The sequence below is a fragment of the Procambarus clarkii genome, chromosome 29 (genome assembly GCF_040958095.1).
Source record: "Procambarus clarkii isolate CNS0578487 chromosome 29, FALCON_Pclarkii_2.0, whole genome shotgun sequence".
NCBI lineage: Eukaryota > Metazoa > Arthropoda > Malacostraca > Decapoda > Cambaridae > Procambarus > Procambarus clarkii.
The window spans coordinates 12,903,207-12,921,709 of NC_091178.1; the positions used below are offsets into that span (position 1 = coordinate 12,903,207).

The window sequence follows — 18,503 nt, forward strand, 5'->3', positions numbered from 1 at the left end:
ATATATATATATATATATATATATATATATATATATATATATATATATATAGTTCCACCTTTCTTCTTCATCTGTCTGGTCGTCCATTTGCTTCGATTATTTGATACCGATATTAAGTTTAAATAATTCCAAAAATCATGAATTAAGAATGTAGATAAGAACAAGATTCGTACACAAATGCGTATAGTAGGTGCGCATATGGTGACGCACGCACGCACAAACACACACACATACTACACACTACACACACACTACACACACACACACATACGCACACACACACACACACGCACACACAGCAGGTAGTCACAGTGCCGGGGCTATATATTAAGGCGGCCAATAGGTTGACTGTCACTCCCTCACGGGTCTTCCCATGGTCGAAACCATCTGCATCCCGGTAGGTGTAGCGGTGGTGTCAGTGTGGTGTGTGGTGGTGGTGCCAGTGTGGTGGTGGTGCCAGTGTGGTGTGTGGTGGTGGTGGCAGTGTGGTGTGTGGTGGTGGTGGCAGTGTGGTGTGTGGTGGTGGTGGCAGTGTGGTGTGTGGTGGTGGTGGCAGTGTGGTGTGTGGTGGTGGTGTCAGTGTGGTGTGTGGTGGTGGTGTCAGTGTGGTGTGTGGTGGTGGTGTCAGTGTGGTGTGTGGTGGTGGTGGCAGTGTGGTGTGTGGTGGTGGTGCCAGTGTGGTGTGTGGTGGCAGTGTGGTGTGTGGTGGTGGTGGCAGTGTGGTGGTGGTGTCAGTGTGGTGTGTGGTGGTGGTGGCAGTGTGGTGTGTGGTGGTGGTGGCAGTGTGGTGTGTGGTGGTGGTGGCAGTGTGGTGGTGGTGTCAGTGTGGTGTGTGGTGGTGGTGGCAGTGTGGTGTTTCGTGGTGGTGGCAGTGTGGTGGTGGTGACAGTGTGGTGTTTAGTGGTGGTGGCAGTGTGGTGTTTAGTGGTGGTGGCAGTGTGGTGTGTAGTGGTGATGCCAGTGTGGTGTGTAGTGGTGGTGTCAGTGTGGTGTGTAGTGGTGGTGGCAGTGTGGTGTGTGGTGTTGCCAGTGTGGTGGTGGTGCCAGTGTGGTGTGTGGTGGTGATGTCAGTGTGGTGTGTGGTGGTGTTGCCAGTGTGGTGTGTAGTGGTGGTGCCAGTGTGGTGTGTGGTGGTGTTGCCAGTGTGGTGTGTGGTGGTGGTGGCAGTGTGGTGGTGGTGCCAGTGTGGTGTGTAGTGGTGGTGGCAGTGTGGTGTGTAGTGCTAGTGTGGTGTGTAGTGGTGGTGGCAGTGTGGTGTGTAGTGGTGGTACAGAGGGCACAAATAGCGACAATCAGACCCTAGTACATATATGCTCCTTACATTTACTAATAATAATAGCTACTAACACCACACTTTATACACTATCACCACTTTCTTTGACAATATAACATTCCCCTTTAGAACAAAACCACAAGGGCCGTGACGAGGATCTGTGGATTTGTTCATTTGATGCATCACGTTAGTGTGATCTCTGTGTTACCCGTTAGAGTTAAGTCATTGTATTAATACCAAACATTACGTTCAACGTTGGATATAGTAATGTAATGAAACTGTTGTCGTTTATAATTTTAGTCTGGATTTACCTCTAAATCTTCCTCTTGAAATCTACCTCTAAATCTACTTCTAAAAGGTTCTATTTTTAAACAGTATAATGTGTAATGTTTTAGTGTGTGTGTGTCCCTGTTTTTTGTTCACACATTTGACCTTTCATACAATCTAGCGCCTCGTGCAGCCTGGTAGTTCAGCCTGAACTACTCAGAATTGAATCGGTTTATTTACCTATTTTATTGTGATGAACAATGGGTCTGCTAGTTCCTATTTGTTCTCTTCTGCTTTCTTCAAATTCATTTGAAAGTTCTAATTTATTAACACTTTTTTTAATATTATGTTTAATATTGTCTTTATTTTTATTTGTTGCAAGCTTTGAAGGGCATCAACTTTATTATTATTATTTTGCAACCCAGAGTGTGAAAGATCTTTAAGATGGCCCGAAGTTTTTGCCTGAATTAGGGATAGAGGATTTTCTTTAACCAAAAATTGAACTCTGTTGGTGTGGTAATATTACCTGGACTTGGCCAGCGTGACACTGGATGATGTTCAGACCACACTTGGTCAGCCAGGTTAAGCACCATTGTATCTGGCTAGTAACTGGATGGGTGACAGCCTCGTCCCTGGCTAGTGGGACCTGGATGGGTGACAGCCTCGTCCCTGGCTAGTGGGACCTGGATGGCTGACAGCCTCGTCCCTGGCTAGTGGGACCTGGATGGCTGACAACCTCGTCCCTGGCTAGTGGGACCTGGATGGGTGACAGCCTCGTCCCTGGCTAGTGGGACCTGGATGGCTGACAGCCTCGTCCCTGGCAAATGGGACATCGAAAAGCCACATTGACTTCATTTCCTGTCCCTGGTAATAACACACTGATATCACGCTTCAGAAGTGCTGCTCCCCAGTACAACAGTTCCCAACAAATCCTCCTAATAACACGTCGTATTTTGACGTATACTTTACCTAAGGCCACAAAATATCGTACTAGACGTAGCTGCTCGCGAAATTGAAATAATATCCCGTTTTGTGTTCGTGGATCCTCTGGTAGGTTAAGATAAGGCACGTTAGTACGACAGTTTCTTGACGTTGGGGACGCTGGCGAGAACGGGCTATAGTGCAAGCGTGCTTATGGTGACAACCGTAAACTGCCTGCCGTCAACCGCGCTGGTTGACGGCAGGCAACGCGGGGTTGCGTCAGCCTGTATTCCTCTAATGTTACACTAATCAGGTTATTGGTGACAAGGCAGCCTTTAGTAGGCTTCCTCCGGATTAGTTGCTCTCAAGGGGAAGGGGGTGACAGGGAACAAGAAATGATGAAGAGAAAGCGCCAAGCCATTACGACTATATAGCACTTGGAAAGGGTCAGGATAACACGGGAGACATCTCCCGTCACGCAGGGTGCAGTCGCACCTCCACAAATCTCCAGTATCATCTATTGATACTGGTAATGGCTCAGAAGGGCCACCACATACGGGCTATTCATGCCCGTGCCACCTTTTGGGTGGCTTAATCTTCATTAATCGGTCAGGATAAGAATTTGGGATGGGACGGGGGAAAGGAATGGTGCCCAAGGAGGCGCGGAAGGCCAAGGCGTGGATTTAAGTGCTCTACTGTAGAGACTTTCAGTGTGAGTCTTGGTGAGAAGCAGCTCTTGCTGTAGAGTGGCTCTGCTCCCACAGGAGGTTACCTTGAAGTGCCTACCTTTGAGGCCTGCTTCCGGGGCTTAGCGTCCCCGTGGCCCGGTCGTCGACCAGGCCTCCTGGAGGGAGGAGGGAGGCGCTATACTCGCTCGTCCGTAAACGTATACTTTTCTAAAGACATATTTTAGTCTCACTTTAAAACTATCTTATATAAAAGCAGCTTATTCTTTTTATTTAAATAGTCGTAATTTAATGCCTTAGGAGCACACACCATGAATATGGAACAAAATTGCATTTCTTGAAATTAATCATTTTTTCACGCAATCTGCTTTGTAATTCAGATGCTAATTGTGTAATACATTAATTATCTTGATAATCATACATGGTAGCAACCACATTCCTGCTGACATCTGACACCCTAGACAGACACACTTCCTACCGACACTTTGCACTCCCATCCTGCTGATAGCCAAGATAAGCAGGTAACATAAGCACGCTCAGATAACACTGTGTGTGTCCATCACAATGTTCAAGGCACTTCAACTTCATACTAATAAATAATAAGGAACGTTAGTTGAACAAAGGCTGAAATCTTGTAGAGGAAATCAGGGAAGTTCCCATATGATGTGGATGATCAGCGGGCCGCTTCCAACAACAGCTTCGTGATTCAGGCTATCGCAAGGGAAGCCTGCCCTAGGGTCGAACAATAAGAGAAAAACGCTAGAAATCGGCGACAAGTAAATCAGAGGTACAAATCAGTAGCCGACCAAATACCCCCCTCCCCCCGTTCTCTGTTATTAATTTAATTTTCCAGTATAATCCATTACTATTGTATGGTAAGTTATACAGCTTTGTATAACCAAGCTGACTGCTTGGTTTTACAAAGAAGGAAATAATAACAAAGTTATTAAAAGTTGAGAACGTGGTTCTTCAAGGACCCGCCGTCACGTTCACTGTGTCGAACGTCTCCTTCGAGTGAATGACGCTATGTGTGCTTGGACGTGTACAATCAGCCCGTCCTCTCATTGCTGTCTATTGAGTGACGTGTGTAGAGGCGCTAAGGGGGTACTGCTCTACATGTGACGATGTGTGGTGCTTGTCGCAAGATATAATGTGGAAACAGCAGCGATGTGCGTGTGGAAGATCACATTGGAGATATGGCAGAAGTGCCGGATTGTTGTTATTTAAGATTCAGCTACTGGGAATAAAACGTTTCAAGTAGCACGGGCTATGGTGAGCCCGTAGTGGACTTACCTGGCACAGGAGCGGGGCTGTAACTGGTGTTCAAGTGCCGGGTTGTTGTTGATGTTGTTTCAGATTCAGCTGTTGACCAGACCACACACTAGAAGTTGAAGGGACGAAGACGTTTCGGTCCGTCCTGGACCATTCTCAAGTCGATTCAATCGACTTGAGAATGGTCCAGGACGGACCGAAACGTCGTCGTCCCTTCAACTTCTAGTGTGTGGTCTGGTCAACATACTTCAGCCACGTTATTGTGACTCATCGCCTGCATAAGATTCAGCTACTCAGAACGAAGTGTCCATGTAGCACGAGCTATGGTGAGCCCGTAGTCCGAAGTGCCGGGAGTGAGGAGAGCATATATGAAGGGGCGTGTCTGAGAGGTGAGGAGCCATTGAGCCAATACACGGGACCAGTGGTGGACATCCTTGAGAGGAGAGACGGGCTGCTGGCTGGGTCATCTCCACCTTCTCCTCTTACCACCACTTGTGTATAGCGATAAACGCATCAAGGTTACCTCTCTCTTAATCTCCCTGAAACCAGAGTTGATGTGTCTGAGCCAGTAGTCTTAGAATGATTAAACACGAGGTACCATGACGGCTGAGTGGACAGCGCTCGAGGTTCGTAGTCCTATATGGTTCCGGGTTCGATCCCCGGCGGAGGCGGAAACAAATGGGCAGAGTTTCTTTCATCCTGATGTCCCTCTTCACCTAGTAGTAAATAAAGTAAAGCAGTTTCTGGGAGTTAGACAGCTGCTACGGGCTTCTTCCTGAGAATGTTTAACAAAATGGAGGCCTGGTCGAGGACCGGGCCGCGGGGACGCTAAGCCCCGAAATCATTTCAAGATAACCTCAAGAACATAACCCTGTTTCTGTAAATGAGTCAGCCCGTCCTTCTAAGGTTTCCCGACGTCAAGAAACTGTCGTACTAACGTGCCCTTATCCTAACCTACCAGATGACCCAAAACAGAAAACGAACAGTGTGTCAATTTCGTGAGCCGCTACGATTTTCTAATACGACTATTTTTGGCCTTAGGAAGAGTATACGTCAAAACGCGACGATATATGTATGAATACGTTGTACTGAACGGGGGTGAGAATAGCTTGCGTTACCTCATCCCTTTGTGTGTATTTTACCTTAATAAACTTATTTCAATTTCAATTTCAAAATGCGACGTTCTTTTAGGAGGACGGGTTGAATGAGTAGGTGAGAATGGTAGTGTGGGAAGATGTATTGATATTCCTAGTAGAGATTGTTTGCTACAGAGGAATGTTAGAGTGATGACGTGTATTGATGTCTCCATCAAGGATTGGTTGTCATGTCAGGTTATCGTGAGATGATTTCGGGGCTTTAGTGTCCCCGCGGTCCGGTCCTCGACCAGGCCTCCACCCCCAGGAATCACCCCGTGACCGCTGACTAACTCCCAGGTACCTATTTACTGCTAGGTAACAGGGGTATCAGGATGAAAGAAGCTCTTCCCATCGTTTCTCGCCGACACCCGGGATCGAACCCGGGACCACAGGATCACGCGTCCAGTGTTCTGTCCGCTTAGCCACCGGCTGTCGATTGGTTAAAAAAAATGCCCTGCAGTGCAAGTTTACTGGGCAGCGTCGTTTATCCATTGAGAGAACATGCCGTCATACCAGCATTAACAACACTCCACTGAGAGGCGGGACCAAAGAGCCAGAGCTCAATCCCCGCAAAGACAACTAGGTGAGTACAATAGGAAGAGCTGGGTCGTTCATCCCTGTCACTCGAACCCTTCTGTGGTTCAGTGCTTAATAATTCACTGAACTGTATGTAGGATAACAGATCTCTAAGTCCTGTCCATGGGAGACAGAAGAAAATGTATATACTGTATGCTGATTAGCATTGTAAAGGGGGGTAGAAATAGCCTAAGCTACGCTATTCCTTTGAGATGTATTTATTGCTTATCTCAATAAACATACTTGAACTTGAACTTGAATTAGCATTGTAAATGAATAGCCACTTATGTAGTAGAAAAGAACTTACGAAAAAGAACTTGTACCCAGACGCCGCTGGCACTTAAGTCTCTGGTTTGGTGAATACTTTCCTGTGAGATTTATTGACCTCCTAAGCAAGGAGAGGCTCTCATCTAGGGCATTTATCTTAGTAATATATAATAATTCTCTCTCTTACTGTTATGTAGAGGAATAATGAAATGAGAGAAGCTTGGCCATGGAGAGGCAGTTCTCTCTCCGAGGAGAGGAAGCTTGACCAGGGAGAGGCAGTTCTCTCTCCGTGGAGAGGAAGCATGACCAGGGAGAGGCAGTTCTCTCTCCGTGGTGAGGAAGCTTGACCAGGGAGAGGCAGTTCTCTCTCCGTGGTGAGGAAGCTTGACCAGGGAGAGGCAGTTCTCTCTCCGTGGTGAGGAAGCTTGACCAGGGAGAGGCAGTTCTCTCTCCGTGGAGAGGAAGCTTGACCAGGGAGAGGCAGTTCTCTCTCCGTGGTGAGGAAGCTTGGCCATGGAGAGGCAGTTCTCTCTCCGTGGAGAGGAAGCTTGACCAGGGAGAGGCAGTTCTCTCTCCGTGGTGAGGAAGCTTGGCCATGGAGAGGCAGTTCTCTCTCCGTGGAGAGGAAGCTTGACCAGGGAGAGGCAGTTCTCTCTCCGTGGAGAGGAAGCTTGACCAGGGAGAGGCAGTTCTCTCTCCGTGGTGAGGAAGCTTGACCAGGGAGAGGCAGTTCTCTCTCCGAGGAGAGGAAGCTTGACCAGGGAGAGGCAGTTCTCTCTCCGTGGAGAGGAAGCTTGGCCAAGTTTAGTACAATTGGTAAAGTTCTCATGTAGCGACTGTCCTTTTTTTTCTCTTATAGTGACCCGCCTTAACTACCGTAACGACTCATCTCACACTCAAGTCTTGTAATCAAGAAGCCATCAACAGCGCTCTTAAAACCTCGTTACTCCGTATTAATTATTTTTTTATGATCATTACTCCGAACTGATATTAAAATGACTAGATACAAAAAAAATATGTAAATTGTTGAATAATGTCTGCAGGAAAGACAATATAGCGAAAGATAAGGAATATCTAAGGAAATACTAAATGTTTAATATATGTATTGCGAGTAATAACCGGAGAAAACCGTTCACTACACAACCCGTTCCCACGTGAAGTAGTTTTTACCAAACGAGAAATATAAGAACCTGAGCAACAAACATACTTCTATGATATTTTTGTTGTTGTTGATGTGGTTCAGATCCTCGTGAAGCAACACTGCCGAGAGTGTGAGGCAGGATTTGTTCTTCATATTTCCATTGGGTCCTCGCATATTTATAATTACTGTATCTGCTCTTACTTAGCTGCCAGATTATAATTCTTGAGAATATGTTGTATTTATAAGCCTCTGATAGATAAGTAATTTCAAATTGGTCGTGTTTTCAGACAAATTGCAGTTGATGTGCAACTGAGCCAACTTGAGCCTCTGTGGCTCCCTCTGTGGCTACCGAGTACTCTTGACGTCACTCTACAACCACTCTACAGTCATCCACCGAAAGGATCAAGAGGCGAGTCTAAGCGTTTCTTCACTAGTCATGGATACTGCCACTCTTAGCAGCTCTTCCCTGCATCTACTCAGCGATGACATACAAAATTTACCTGAGAGCAGGAATTCACACGGGAACTCTGCGAAGACTACTAAAGAAGACGCGAGAGCTGACCAAAAAGCAGGCGAGATCACCAATCTCTGTGTCAACAAGTCATGGCTGGCAAAAAGAGGCCGCAAAGAAATAACTTCCAACTCGGTGAATACAGAAACAGCCACCGCTGAAGATCATATAACCGAGGACCCGGGTAACTTGAGCAGGAGGGAGTGGACGGGTCTGTCAGAACCCTCAGGTTCAGTTCTCCCGCACCAGCAGCAACAGCAGCAGCAGCAGCAGCAGCAGCACCAGCAGCAGCAGCAGCACCAGCAGCAGCAGCACAACGCAGAGAGAGGAAACAGCCCTTTCTATGGGAAAGTGAGGAATATTACGAATAATGTGCTTAATGAATCATTCAATCACGAAGATATCTCACTTGTGAAGAATTCTTTTAACCTCTCTCCGAAGTCATCACCTGTCTGCTCATGTAAAAGAAATCCATCTTGCCGAAGTTCCATATCAAAAACTTTCAATGTTGATTTGCAAGAGAATAACGATCAAGATATTGAGTGTAAGAATAACGTTTTCCTAAGGGAATCTTGCAGATGCAAGGCTACGAGTAAGGTGCGTAGTAAGAGACGGGCAGATGGAAGTATCAACAATGTTTGGCCGTTTTCACAGATAGAACTTATGAAAAGACGCAGTGCCGAAATTTCTGAACTTAGGCATGCACTTGAAGAGAAGATAAACTGTCAAAATCCTCACTATAACACCCATGATAATGTGAACTGGGATCACAGGCTTAAATCTATGCATTTATCAAGTAAGAAGCAGCCTTCGTGTGCGCACAAGCACTTTTCCAGAGAAAATCCCATTGAAAACGAAAATAAAGTTCCTCCTAATCTACTACAGCATAACAACATTTGCATCTCGTGTCCTGGGGTCCTCCGGCAGCACGACAAACCTCCGGCACCTCCCAGGTCCATGGACCCCAGGAAACTCAAGTACCTCATGGACGATGCTATAGAAACCTCTCCACTGAAGGATGTAAAGCTCTCCGGACCATTTCTTTGCCACGGGTGTTCTAGTCCAATCAATTTGAGCCCACACCAGAACCCAGGGACAATTATTTCACGTGGAGGGATTGCAGATTCTTGCTGGATGTGCGAGCCCCCCGCGGGCACGTTAGGACCAAGAACACTTCAGGAGGCCGAGGGGACCCGACACAACCAGGACGCAGAAGGAGAAACCTCGACACGTGAGTCTCTGCTAATGTTATACAGAAAGGTCACACTTGAGGCGTCATTTATTTTCCTTAGCTTCAGTAGAGAAGAAGAATTTTAATGAGAAGAAGAATTTTAACTTTATAACTATGCAAAGTTTTGGGGTAAACTGACACCACGATAAATTCTAAAATTATCCTTAATAAATTTATTCTTTAGGACAATATTCACAGGGGACAGACTTTAATATGCTGCGGTTTGTAGTTATTAAATCTTGGAAATGTCTCAGTACACTTCTTGCCTTCACGAGACAGGACCGGTGAAGGGAGACGAGGACCGAGTCAACTACTACCCAAACTGTGACCCGACTATATGGATCCGTACATGCACCAGTCAGGTCCTCCAGCCTCTCTCCGGCATCCAGTCGGGTTAGTTATAAGAGACAGCAATACTTACGTTAGAAGTTTATCTATATATACTACGTGTTCAAGGTCTGTGATTCGCGTGATGATTAAAAATACTTCTATTTTGAAGCTGTACCAAGAGGCATGAGATAATAGAGAGTTGTAATGAGGTGGTGTCCCCGGCCAGGGGTGATCCCCGTGTGGTTGCGCGGTGCGCTGCTACGGAACGGTCCCGGACGCGTCCAGGTGGGCCAGCATCACTATAACCACGTCTTCGACGGCTCGGCTCTGCTACACAGGTGGGCTCAGCAGTTTTTGTATTTCTGTTCTTAATTCCTCTCACCCACGAGAGGCTTACTAGAGCCGCCACGAGAGCTTGCTGATCAACCAGCAGGTATAATAATCGTCGTCGTCCCTTCACCTTCTAGTGTGTGGTCTGGTCAACATACTTTAGCCACGTTATTGTGACTCATCGCCTGCAACCAGCATGTATACTTTTGTTTTGAACATAGTTCAAGATGAAAGTAAACTTAGTATACACCGAGAAGAGGGTTCACCTCTCGGTTTATACATACATGGTGTAATCAGTACATATGGTTATTACACAAATAATTCGATATGTGGGAAGGTTTACTCTAGCAGTAAAACGTAGACAAATTCTACATCATTTTTGCAAGCAAATCTCAAGTTGAAATGACACCAATATGGTCTCTAGGATAATCATTAAGTATTATTGTTATTAACTTTTAAAGAGTGTTCTGAAGTCCCAAGTGATGCTGGGACTTGTTTAAATTTGTTTTTGTTTTAGAACTTGAGATCGAGTAGAGAAGAAAAACATAACCTAACATAAAGCTGTCATTATCCTTTATTTATAAATCTTCTTCTCGTCACTGCAAGATCACATCACAATCTTAACATCACCTTGGAAGATGGTAACATTGAAGGAGAAGATAATCTCTTCAATATATGCATATTCTTCTATTATACTTATTATTTTTGAGTTTCGTGGCGAGAGCTTACAGGACGCTTCCCTCAGGTTCCATTTCCGGGACGGACGAGTGACTTACCAGAACAAATTCCTGGAGAGCCGGAGCTACCTGTCGGACACGAAGGCGCAGCGCATCGTTGTCAACTACTTCGGCACCAGGGCTCACCCTGACCCCTGCAAGACCATTATGCGCAAGTAAGTCGCTCTATCATTCCTACTAGGCATTAGGAACCTCACAATATTCGAGTTTCTTTAGTGGCGATAACATTAACAGTTGATATTGAAATACAGAGCATTTGAAACTCCAAATGAAAATATTCAAATGCTTGTAAGAGGGTAAGGGAAGCGGGAGTGTAACGTTCTGGACATTGTTACAGTATCGCCAGCAAGTTCACCTTAGAGGAGCATTTCACCGACAACGCCCAGATCAGCCTCTACCCGTACGGCGACGGTCTCTACGCCCTCACCGAGACGCCTTTCATCTTCCGTGTTGACCCTGAAACTCTTACCACGCACGAGAAGGTGAGTGTGGTTACTGCGCCGCGATGCACACCGCTGGAGACGGGGTCTGGACGCTTCTTAACATATTAGGAAATGATTGCATGACGACTGCCATTCTTAATCATATTCATCGTCTGCCCTCAGATGTCATCAACGACAAAGTCTTTCATTACAAAAAATTATATGTTTATTTCTATCGTGAATTTGTTGTGTTTGCGATTAAAGAAGATAGAGAAACAACGACGTTTCGGTCCGTCCTGGACCAAACCACACATCAGAAGATAGAGAGACAACGACGTTTCAGTCCGTCCTGGACCAAACCACATATAGCCAGGGACACTTGTATTATATTAATATTATATTAAGGATTCACTTCTATGGTGCAATCTTCACCTCGATGATCTTATATATAAAAAAAACTTTATCTTGTCTTATGTGCTCTCCTTTTAGGTAAACTTGACGAAACACATCGCTGTGTTTAACCACACCGCTCACCCCCACGTGGATAGGGATGGTACTGTGTACAACATTGGCCAGGGAGTGGGGCCTTTTGGGCCTAGGTATCATATCTGCAAGTTCCCCAAGAGCAAGATAGACTCCAAAGGTGAATTTCCAAGTTTCATTATGTCATGTACATGTTAAGTAATATACGGCACACTCTCGTATATTGAATCTTATTTGTATCTGACAGCACAGTTGAGATGTCCCTTAAAGATGACCTCAGGCATGCACATCCCTACTCAAAGAGCAAATATACCAAGAGTGAGATGCTTATACTTTAAAAAATATTATTACTTAATGGAATACTTATACTTTTCTCTCGTTATTCAGTTGAACATTGTACTTCACTAACAACACATATACACACACACTTGCTGCTGTACCTGGCAGGTAGGGTGAGGTCGCCTTTCCAGCAAGCCAAGGTGGTGGGCTCAGTGGCTGGCCGCTGGCGCCTCCATCCCTGCTACATGCACTCCTTCGCCATCACCGACAACTACTGGGTTATCATCGAGCAGCCTCTTGTCGTCTCCATTTCGAAGATCATCAAGGTCCTGATCAAGCAGGATGCACTCATCGACGCCCTCCAGTGGTGGGAAAAGGAGGTGAGATGAGGAGGAAGTGTATTTTCTTTAAATATACACATGAAGAATGCTAACATTCAGGCATCATTTTGGACAAAACTTTAAGTAAATTACGCTCAGTAGAAGCATTACTTCAGTAATTTTCTCTAGATTAAAAAGTAATACAATAGAAATAATCAAATATTTAACAAACTAATTGTTAATTGGCTAACATTTTCCCATCTGCTTATCATGGATAATGTAGTTCAGTAACATCAATGGCCTTCCTTCGGCCTCTTACACTAGACTTCCTTAATCTGAATCGATATCTTCTCCAAGATATCGATATCCAAGATTCTCCAAGATTCTCGATATTTCTCTTCTTCTTCGATATCTTATCTTCCTTCACGAAGATAAACTTGTAGACGTTTGTTAAAAAAAATCCATTAATTACGAACTTATAAACAGGAACTACAACGTTGTTGCATATTTCGACATCAGGTTCTCTCAGTCTTAGATATACTTATTCTCCGTGGAATGTATTTATACTTATAGTGTCTATATCATATGTCTCATCTTATAAGACTAGTCTACTAGCTTTGTATGCCGACCCAAGGACGTGTTAGGCCTTAGATACAGGTTTGGTAGCGCTGAAGATACAGTCACAGACTCTTACAGAATAAAGAGGAAGAATGCTGTTGAATGTTCTACTTCATAGGGTCCCGGCATTACACTTGGGTCGTTCTCGACGCACACTCGAGAGTTCCGGGTTCGAATCCCGGGCTGGACAGAAATGGTTGGGCATATTTCCTGTCATCTAATGCCCCTGCTCACCTAGCACATCTCACCCAATTGTGCTTGCGGGGGTTGAGCTCTGGCTCAGAGTAGGTAGTCAGGGGCAAGATTCACGAAAGCACTTACGAACGTGTACATCTTTCCTCAATCTTTGACGGCTTTGGTTACATTTATTAAACAGTTTACAAGCATGAAAACTTGCCAATCAACTGTTGTTATTGTTACAAACAGCCTCCTGGTGCTTCGGAGCTCCTTAACTGTTTAATAATTGGAAATAAAGCCGCCAAAGATTGAGAAAATATGTGCAGGTTCGTAAGTGCTTGCGTAAGTGCTTTCGTGAATCTGGGCCCAGGAGTTAGTCAGCTTGTTGTGGTGTTGCATCCTGGGCGGGGTCAGTAATTCGAACTTGGGAAGGGGAGGGACCTCGATAAAAGCCTAACGTGTATGAATACACTCTGGCTTCCTGTCCCTCGACACAATGAATGAAAACCATTATTATTCACCATAGAAAACCTTCGACCGTGTGCACCTGAGAACACGGGAAGACAGGGAGGACTAATCTAAACCTACCAATCGTAGCATTGCTATTAACTACGCAATATTTTTTGCCTGTTGACACTTTCACTACTTATTAAACGAGCTTCCATATTGTATTTTTTTGCTGGTTACGATAAAAAAAATGTTTAATATATATTAATATATTAAGGGTCCCGGTAGTACAGTCGGGTTCGTTCTCGACGCACAACAGAGAATTTCGGGTTCGAATCCCAGGCTGGACAGAAATGTTGGGCACATTTCCTTTCACCTAATGCTGGGGTATTAGATAATACTGAGTTCCAACAGACGAAGATCCACGTGGTACAGCGGGCCACCGGGACCGTGACCAGCACCCAGTACATCACCGACACCTTCTTCTTCCTCCACACCATCAACGCCTACGAGGACACAGGTCACATTGTCCTCGACATCGCTGCCTACAAGAACGCCAAGATGCTGCAGTGTATGTTCGTCGAGGCCCTCAAGGTGAGCTGACCGCCACCTTCACTTCAGTAATGAGAAACATGATGACCAGACCACACACTAGAAAGTGATGGGGACGACGACGTTTCGGTCCGTCCTGCACCATTCTGAAGTCGATTGAGAATGGTCCAGGACGGACCGAAACGTCGTCGTCCCTTAACTTTCTAGTGTGTGGTCTGGTCAACGTACTTCAGTCATGTTACTGTGACTTATCGCCTGCATGAGAAACATAATGTTATATGAGGGGGGAGGTTTATAACCCCGCACGCGTGTTATCCTTCAGTGTTACGCTGCAAAGTTATATATAACTGAATCATTTTCACTTTATATGGTACACACACGTGCACTTTGACACGTCTAGTAATTATTACCTTTTAGCAAATCCAAAATTATAAATCAATCTTTGAATGACCGGGACGTCGTCATTTGAACGTCCATCTGTCAGGGTTATTTATTAAAATATATTTGGATTCTATATTTTGTTGGTGTTTATAATGAAGTAGATATTTTCAGGAGTAAGAGTAGGAGGAGTAGATGGACTGGACGGTGAGATCATTCCACTTTAATTAATATAATTTGACGATTAAAACATAGAAATATGTCATGTTTTCTCAGCGAATAACCAATACGTGTGAACATAAGGGAGGGAAGGGCGATAACTCCAAAGACAGGCTTCCTTACTCTCCCCATGACTTACGTGATAATTAAATTACTTTGTAAACTCTAGCCTAAAGATTGTCAGGAATGGTGTGCATCATATTTGTTTTGTTTACGTAGCACACACACACACAAACACACACACACACACACACACACACACACACACACACACACACACACACACACACACACACACACACTCACACACACACACACACACACACACACACACACACACACACACACACACACACACACACACACACACACACACACACACACACAGATATTATATATATATATATATATATATATATATATATATATATATATATATATATATATATATATATATATATATATGTATATTAGACTGTACAAGTACTGTATAACGAAGAGATCCACCGCCGTCAGAACGCCGCCTACGACCCAACATACGCCCAGATGTTCCGCGGGCGGCCCAAAAGATGGGTGCTGCCCCTACACCCTGACGAAAGTGCCGGTCCTGACACTAACCTCATCACCCTCCCTGGCACGACTTGCCACGGGCGCTGGGTTAAGAAGAACTTAGTCTATATCAAGCCAGAGCTCCTAGTCGACATTGGATGTGAGGTGAGGTGTCTTCTCTCTTCTGTATAACGAGTTGGATCGATAACATGAGTCTACGGGCTCACCATAGCCCGTGCTACTGGAACTTATCGTTCTGAGTAGCGAATCTTAAACAACAACAACAACATGAGTCGAGAGACATCTCCCGTCACGTAGGGTGCAGTCACACCTCCACAAATCTCCAGTATCATCTATTGATACTGGTAATGGCTCAAAAGGGCCACCACTTACGGGGCTATTCATGCCCGTGCCACCTTTTGGGTGGTTTAATCTTCATCAATCAATCTGATAACATGAATGTATTCCAAGTGTTTTCATGACCAGCCTGAGGGTGTTAGGAAGAACGTGATTGTCTCGGTCTCTAGGAGGCTATTTGTTTATTGTTTTAGATTCAGCTACTCGGAATAAAAGTTCCAGGTAGCACGGGCTATGGTAAGCCCGTAGAGGACTTGGGAAGCTGTTAAAATTTTCATTTTAACATTGAAATAATCTTGTCTACATTTAGTATTCAGGATAATTATTCGGAAACTTTGCATCCATTGTAATGATTACCAACTTACTTTTCGTACTGTGAATATTTTAGCTTTAAAATTTACCAGTCACTAAAATTTTCTAATGTTCTGACGAGGCTTGTTTAAATGTGCCTAAGAGTCAGAGCTCTGTTATAATTGCTACCTTTGTCTTCTAGGTCCCAAGAATTCACTACGATAAATACAACGGGCGTCATTATCAGTACTTCTACGCCATCTGTAGTGACGTAGATCACCCCTGCCCCGGCACGGTAGGTCACGCAGGTCACGGAGGTCACAGCAGGGAACAATACTTGCTACATCAATCCTAACAGTTATTTGTCTCCAGGACGTGAAAAGCATAAAGTGTTGATTTAATATAGCAAGCCATAACAGGCGAAATGTCATATATTATGAAGTCTACTCTCATTTTAGTGTTTCTATTTATTTAAATATGTCTGGCGACAGCTGGTGAAGGCAGACGTGGTGAATAAGACTCACTTAGAGTGGAGCGAGGACAACGTCTACCCCTCTGAGCCCATCTTCGTCCCCTCGCCAGAAGCACAGGTAATCTCCATTGGAATGGGAATGAGGGGAAGATAGTTAACGGGACCGGGAATAGGTAGTTTTTACATGTATAATAATGAATATGCTCAAGAATTTTATTTAGGGTCTTATTAGCGTTATGTAATAGGGCAATAAACCTGCTAAAATTAATTAAGGCGAAGACAGCTTCTTACCTCATTATGCTAAAGCTTACAAAAAGAGAGTCGATAGCCTATCAAGGACCTAATTGGTCCCCCTCGGGTTGTGTCTGCCTCCGTCAGCGTGAGGACGATGGTGTGGTGCTGTCCGCGCTACTACGGGCCAGGGGTCTGGACCAGCAGGTGTGTGTGTTGGTGCTCGACGCCTCCACCTTCACAGAGTTGGGTCGAGTAGAGTTCACAGCCCCGGGGCCGGTGCCCAAGTGTCTCCACGGCTGGTGGGTCCAAGAGGGCGCCTTCACCCTCAGTTCTCACCATAACATCAAGCCCAAGAAGGTAACTAAGACGCCCATATACAAAGGTGCAGGTTAGGCTTTGCTTGAGCACACAGAAAATGAATACTGTAATAAATGAGTAACTTTTGTTCAGATTATTTATAATGTTTATGGAGTTCCACAGATAAGAGGAGCCAAGAATGGTGCATTGTATCATTACTTTTAAATATTAATGATAAATTAGACAAACAAGAAACATTGACTAGGCTTTTAATTCTTACCTTCAAAAGGTTATATGTATAATATAATATAATATCCGGGAAATGCCTGCTACGTACTCAGTTCCTGTCCGGAAGTGGAGGAGCTCCAAGAAATCCATATCCTTTAAACACTCATTGTATTAACCAATATATATATCTTGTAACCTTTAAATATCTAATACAGCACAATAAAACACAGAGGGAAAGGGGTGGTAGGAATAAAGAACATAGAAACTGCATTGGAGAGGACCTATAGATCCTCTCTAATGCGTTATGTGTGCTTTCCTCCGAGGCTAAGGGGTCCCCTTCTTCCAGCCATAGGTGGTACCTCCCTTCCAGCGGTGGTACTGGTACAATATATATATATATATATATATATATATATATATATATATATATATATATATATATATATATATATATGCGAACAAGCCAGAATGTGTTCCTCACGTGTGCCCCTAAGAATGAGGTGATTTGGTAAAATGCTATGCCCAAGATAACTATCCGAGTGCCGGCGGTGGGGTGGTTCAAATAGCCTCGGCTATCACCTCATTATGTCCGGTCGTGATGGTCAAGTGGATTAAGGCGTCTTGTACATACCAGTTGCGTTGCTTCTGGGAGTATGGGTTCGAGTCACTTCTGGGGTGTGAGTTTTCAGTTATATATATATATATATATATATATATATATATATATATATATATATATATATATATATATATATATATATATATATATATTTATGCTTCATATTCTCTTCAGCCTTGGAATAATAACCATGATTTGAATTGAACACAACACAATCAGCAATGTCTTGGTGTAATTACATTTTATTAAATAAATGAATGTAAGTTAAAAGTAGTTAGGGATTGGCATTTCATTATATTAAGCCATATCATTTTCTCATATATTATTTAATGCATTAACGCTAATGTTTTCATCGTGAATTATGTATATGCTCGTACATGTGATCACCTGAATAAACCCTAAACATAATTTCTGTTTTAATTATGATCATCCATTTGTTTCCATGACTAGAGGATGTCATTAACATAATCTATACTTGTCAATGAATAATAATTACCCATTGGGATTAGTTTCCAAAATCTATCTTGTTAAAAATTAATGCTGTTTTCAGGCCAATGGCTTAGTGTCCGCAAATGTGTGTGGGTTAGGGCGCTACCGACGCCAGACTGATGACGGATATTTTCTGAAAAAAACGTGAATTGTGGTATCGGATAGTGGCCTTCCAGACTCTGGTCTGGAAGTCGGGTAGTGCTTCTGGTAGAGATAAAAATTTTTTTAGATTATCAGGGTCCAGATGGTAGTGCTTGAGTCTAAGGATTCCAGGACTTTAGTTCAATTCCATTCTACGGATTCAATATTTTATCGTCGATACATCAGGATCTTGTGATATATTGATTAACGAAAACGTCCTTGGCATATGTTTTCGCAGATGTTTGTCTTGACA

General features: G+C 44.0%; 1 protein-coding gene across 1 annotated transcript; it reads left to right on the plus strand.

Moving 5' to 3' along the window:
* The first annotated feature begins 360 nt into the window (after nt 1–360).
* Nucleotides 361–18,028, plus strand: LOC123765072 (carotenoid isomerooxygenase). The gene is made up of 13 exons (XM_045753499.2): nt 361–397; nt 7,827–9,281; nt 9,561–9,674; nt 9,838–9,949; nt 10,687–10,833; nt 11,016–11,160; nt 11,590–11,743; nt 12,031–12,242; nt 13,839–14,018; nt 15,090–15,287; nt 15,973–16,065; nt 16,262–16,360; nt 16,621–18,028. Exons 2-13 carry the CDS (start codon nt 7,976–7,978, stop codon nt 16,867–16,869), a joined length of 3,009 nt encoding a protein of 1,002 aa, XP_045609455.1. The 5' UTR covers nt 361–397; nt 7,827–7,975; the 3' UTR covers nt 16,870–18,028.
* The last annotated feature ends 475 nt before the right edge of the window (nt 18,029–18,503 follow it).

Coding starts and splice junctions, on each gene's coding strand:
- LOC123765072 (XM_045753499.2), top strand. CDS start 7,976: ATGGATACTGCCACTCTTAGCAGCTCTTCCCTGCATCTACTCAGCGAT. Junction 9,950..10,686: donor GGCTCGGCTCTGCTACACAG/GTGGGCTCAGCA, acceptor CGCTTCCCTCAG/GTTCCATTTCCGGGACGGAC. Junction 15,288..15,972: donor TAGTCGACATTGGATGTGAG/GTGAGGTGTCTT, acceptor TTTGTCTTCTAG/GTCCCAAGAATTCACTACGA.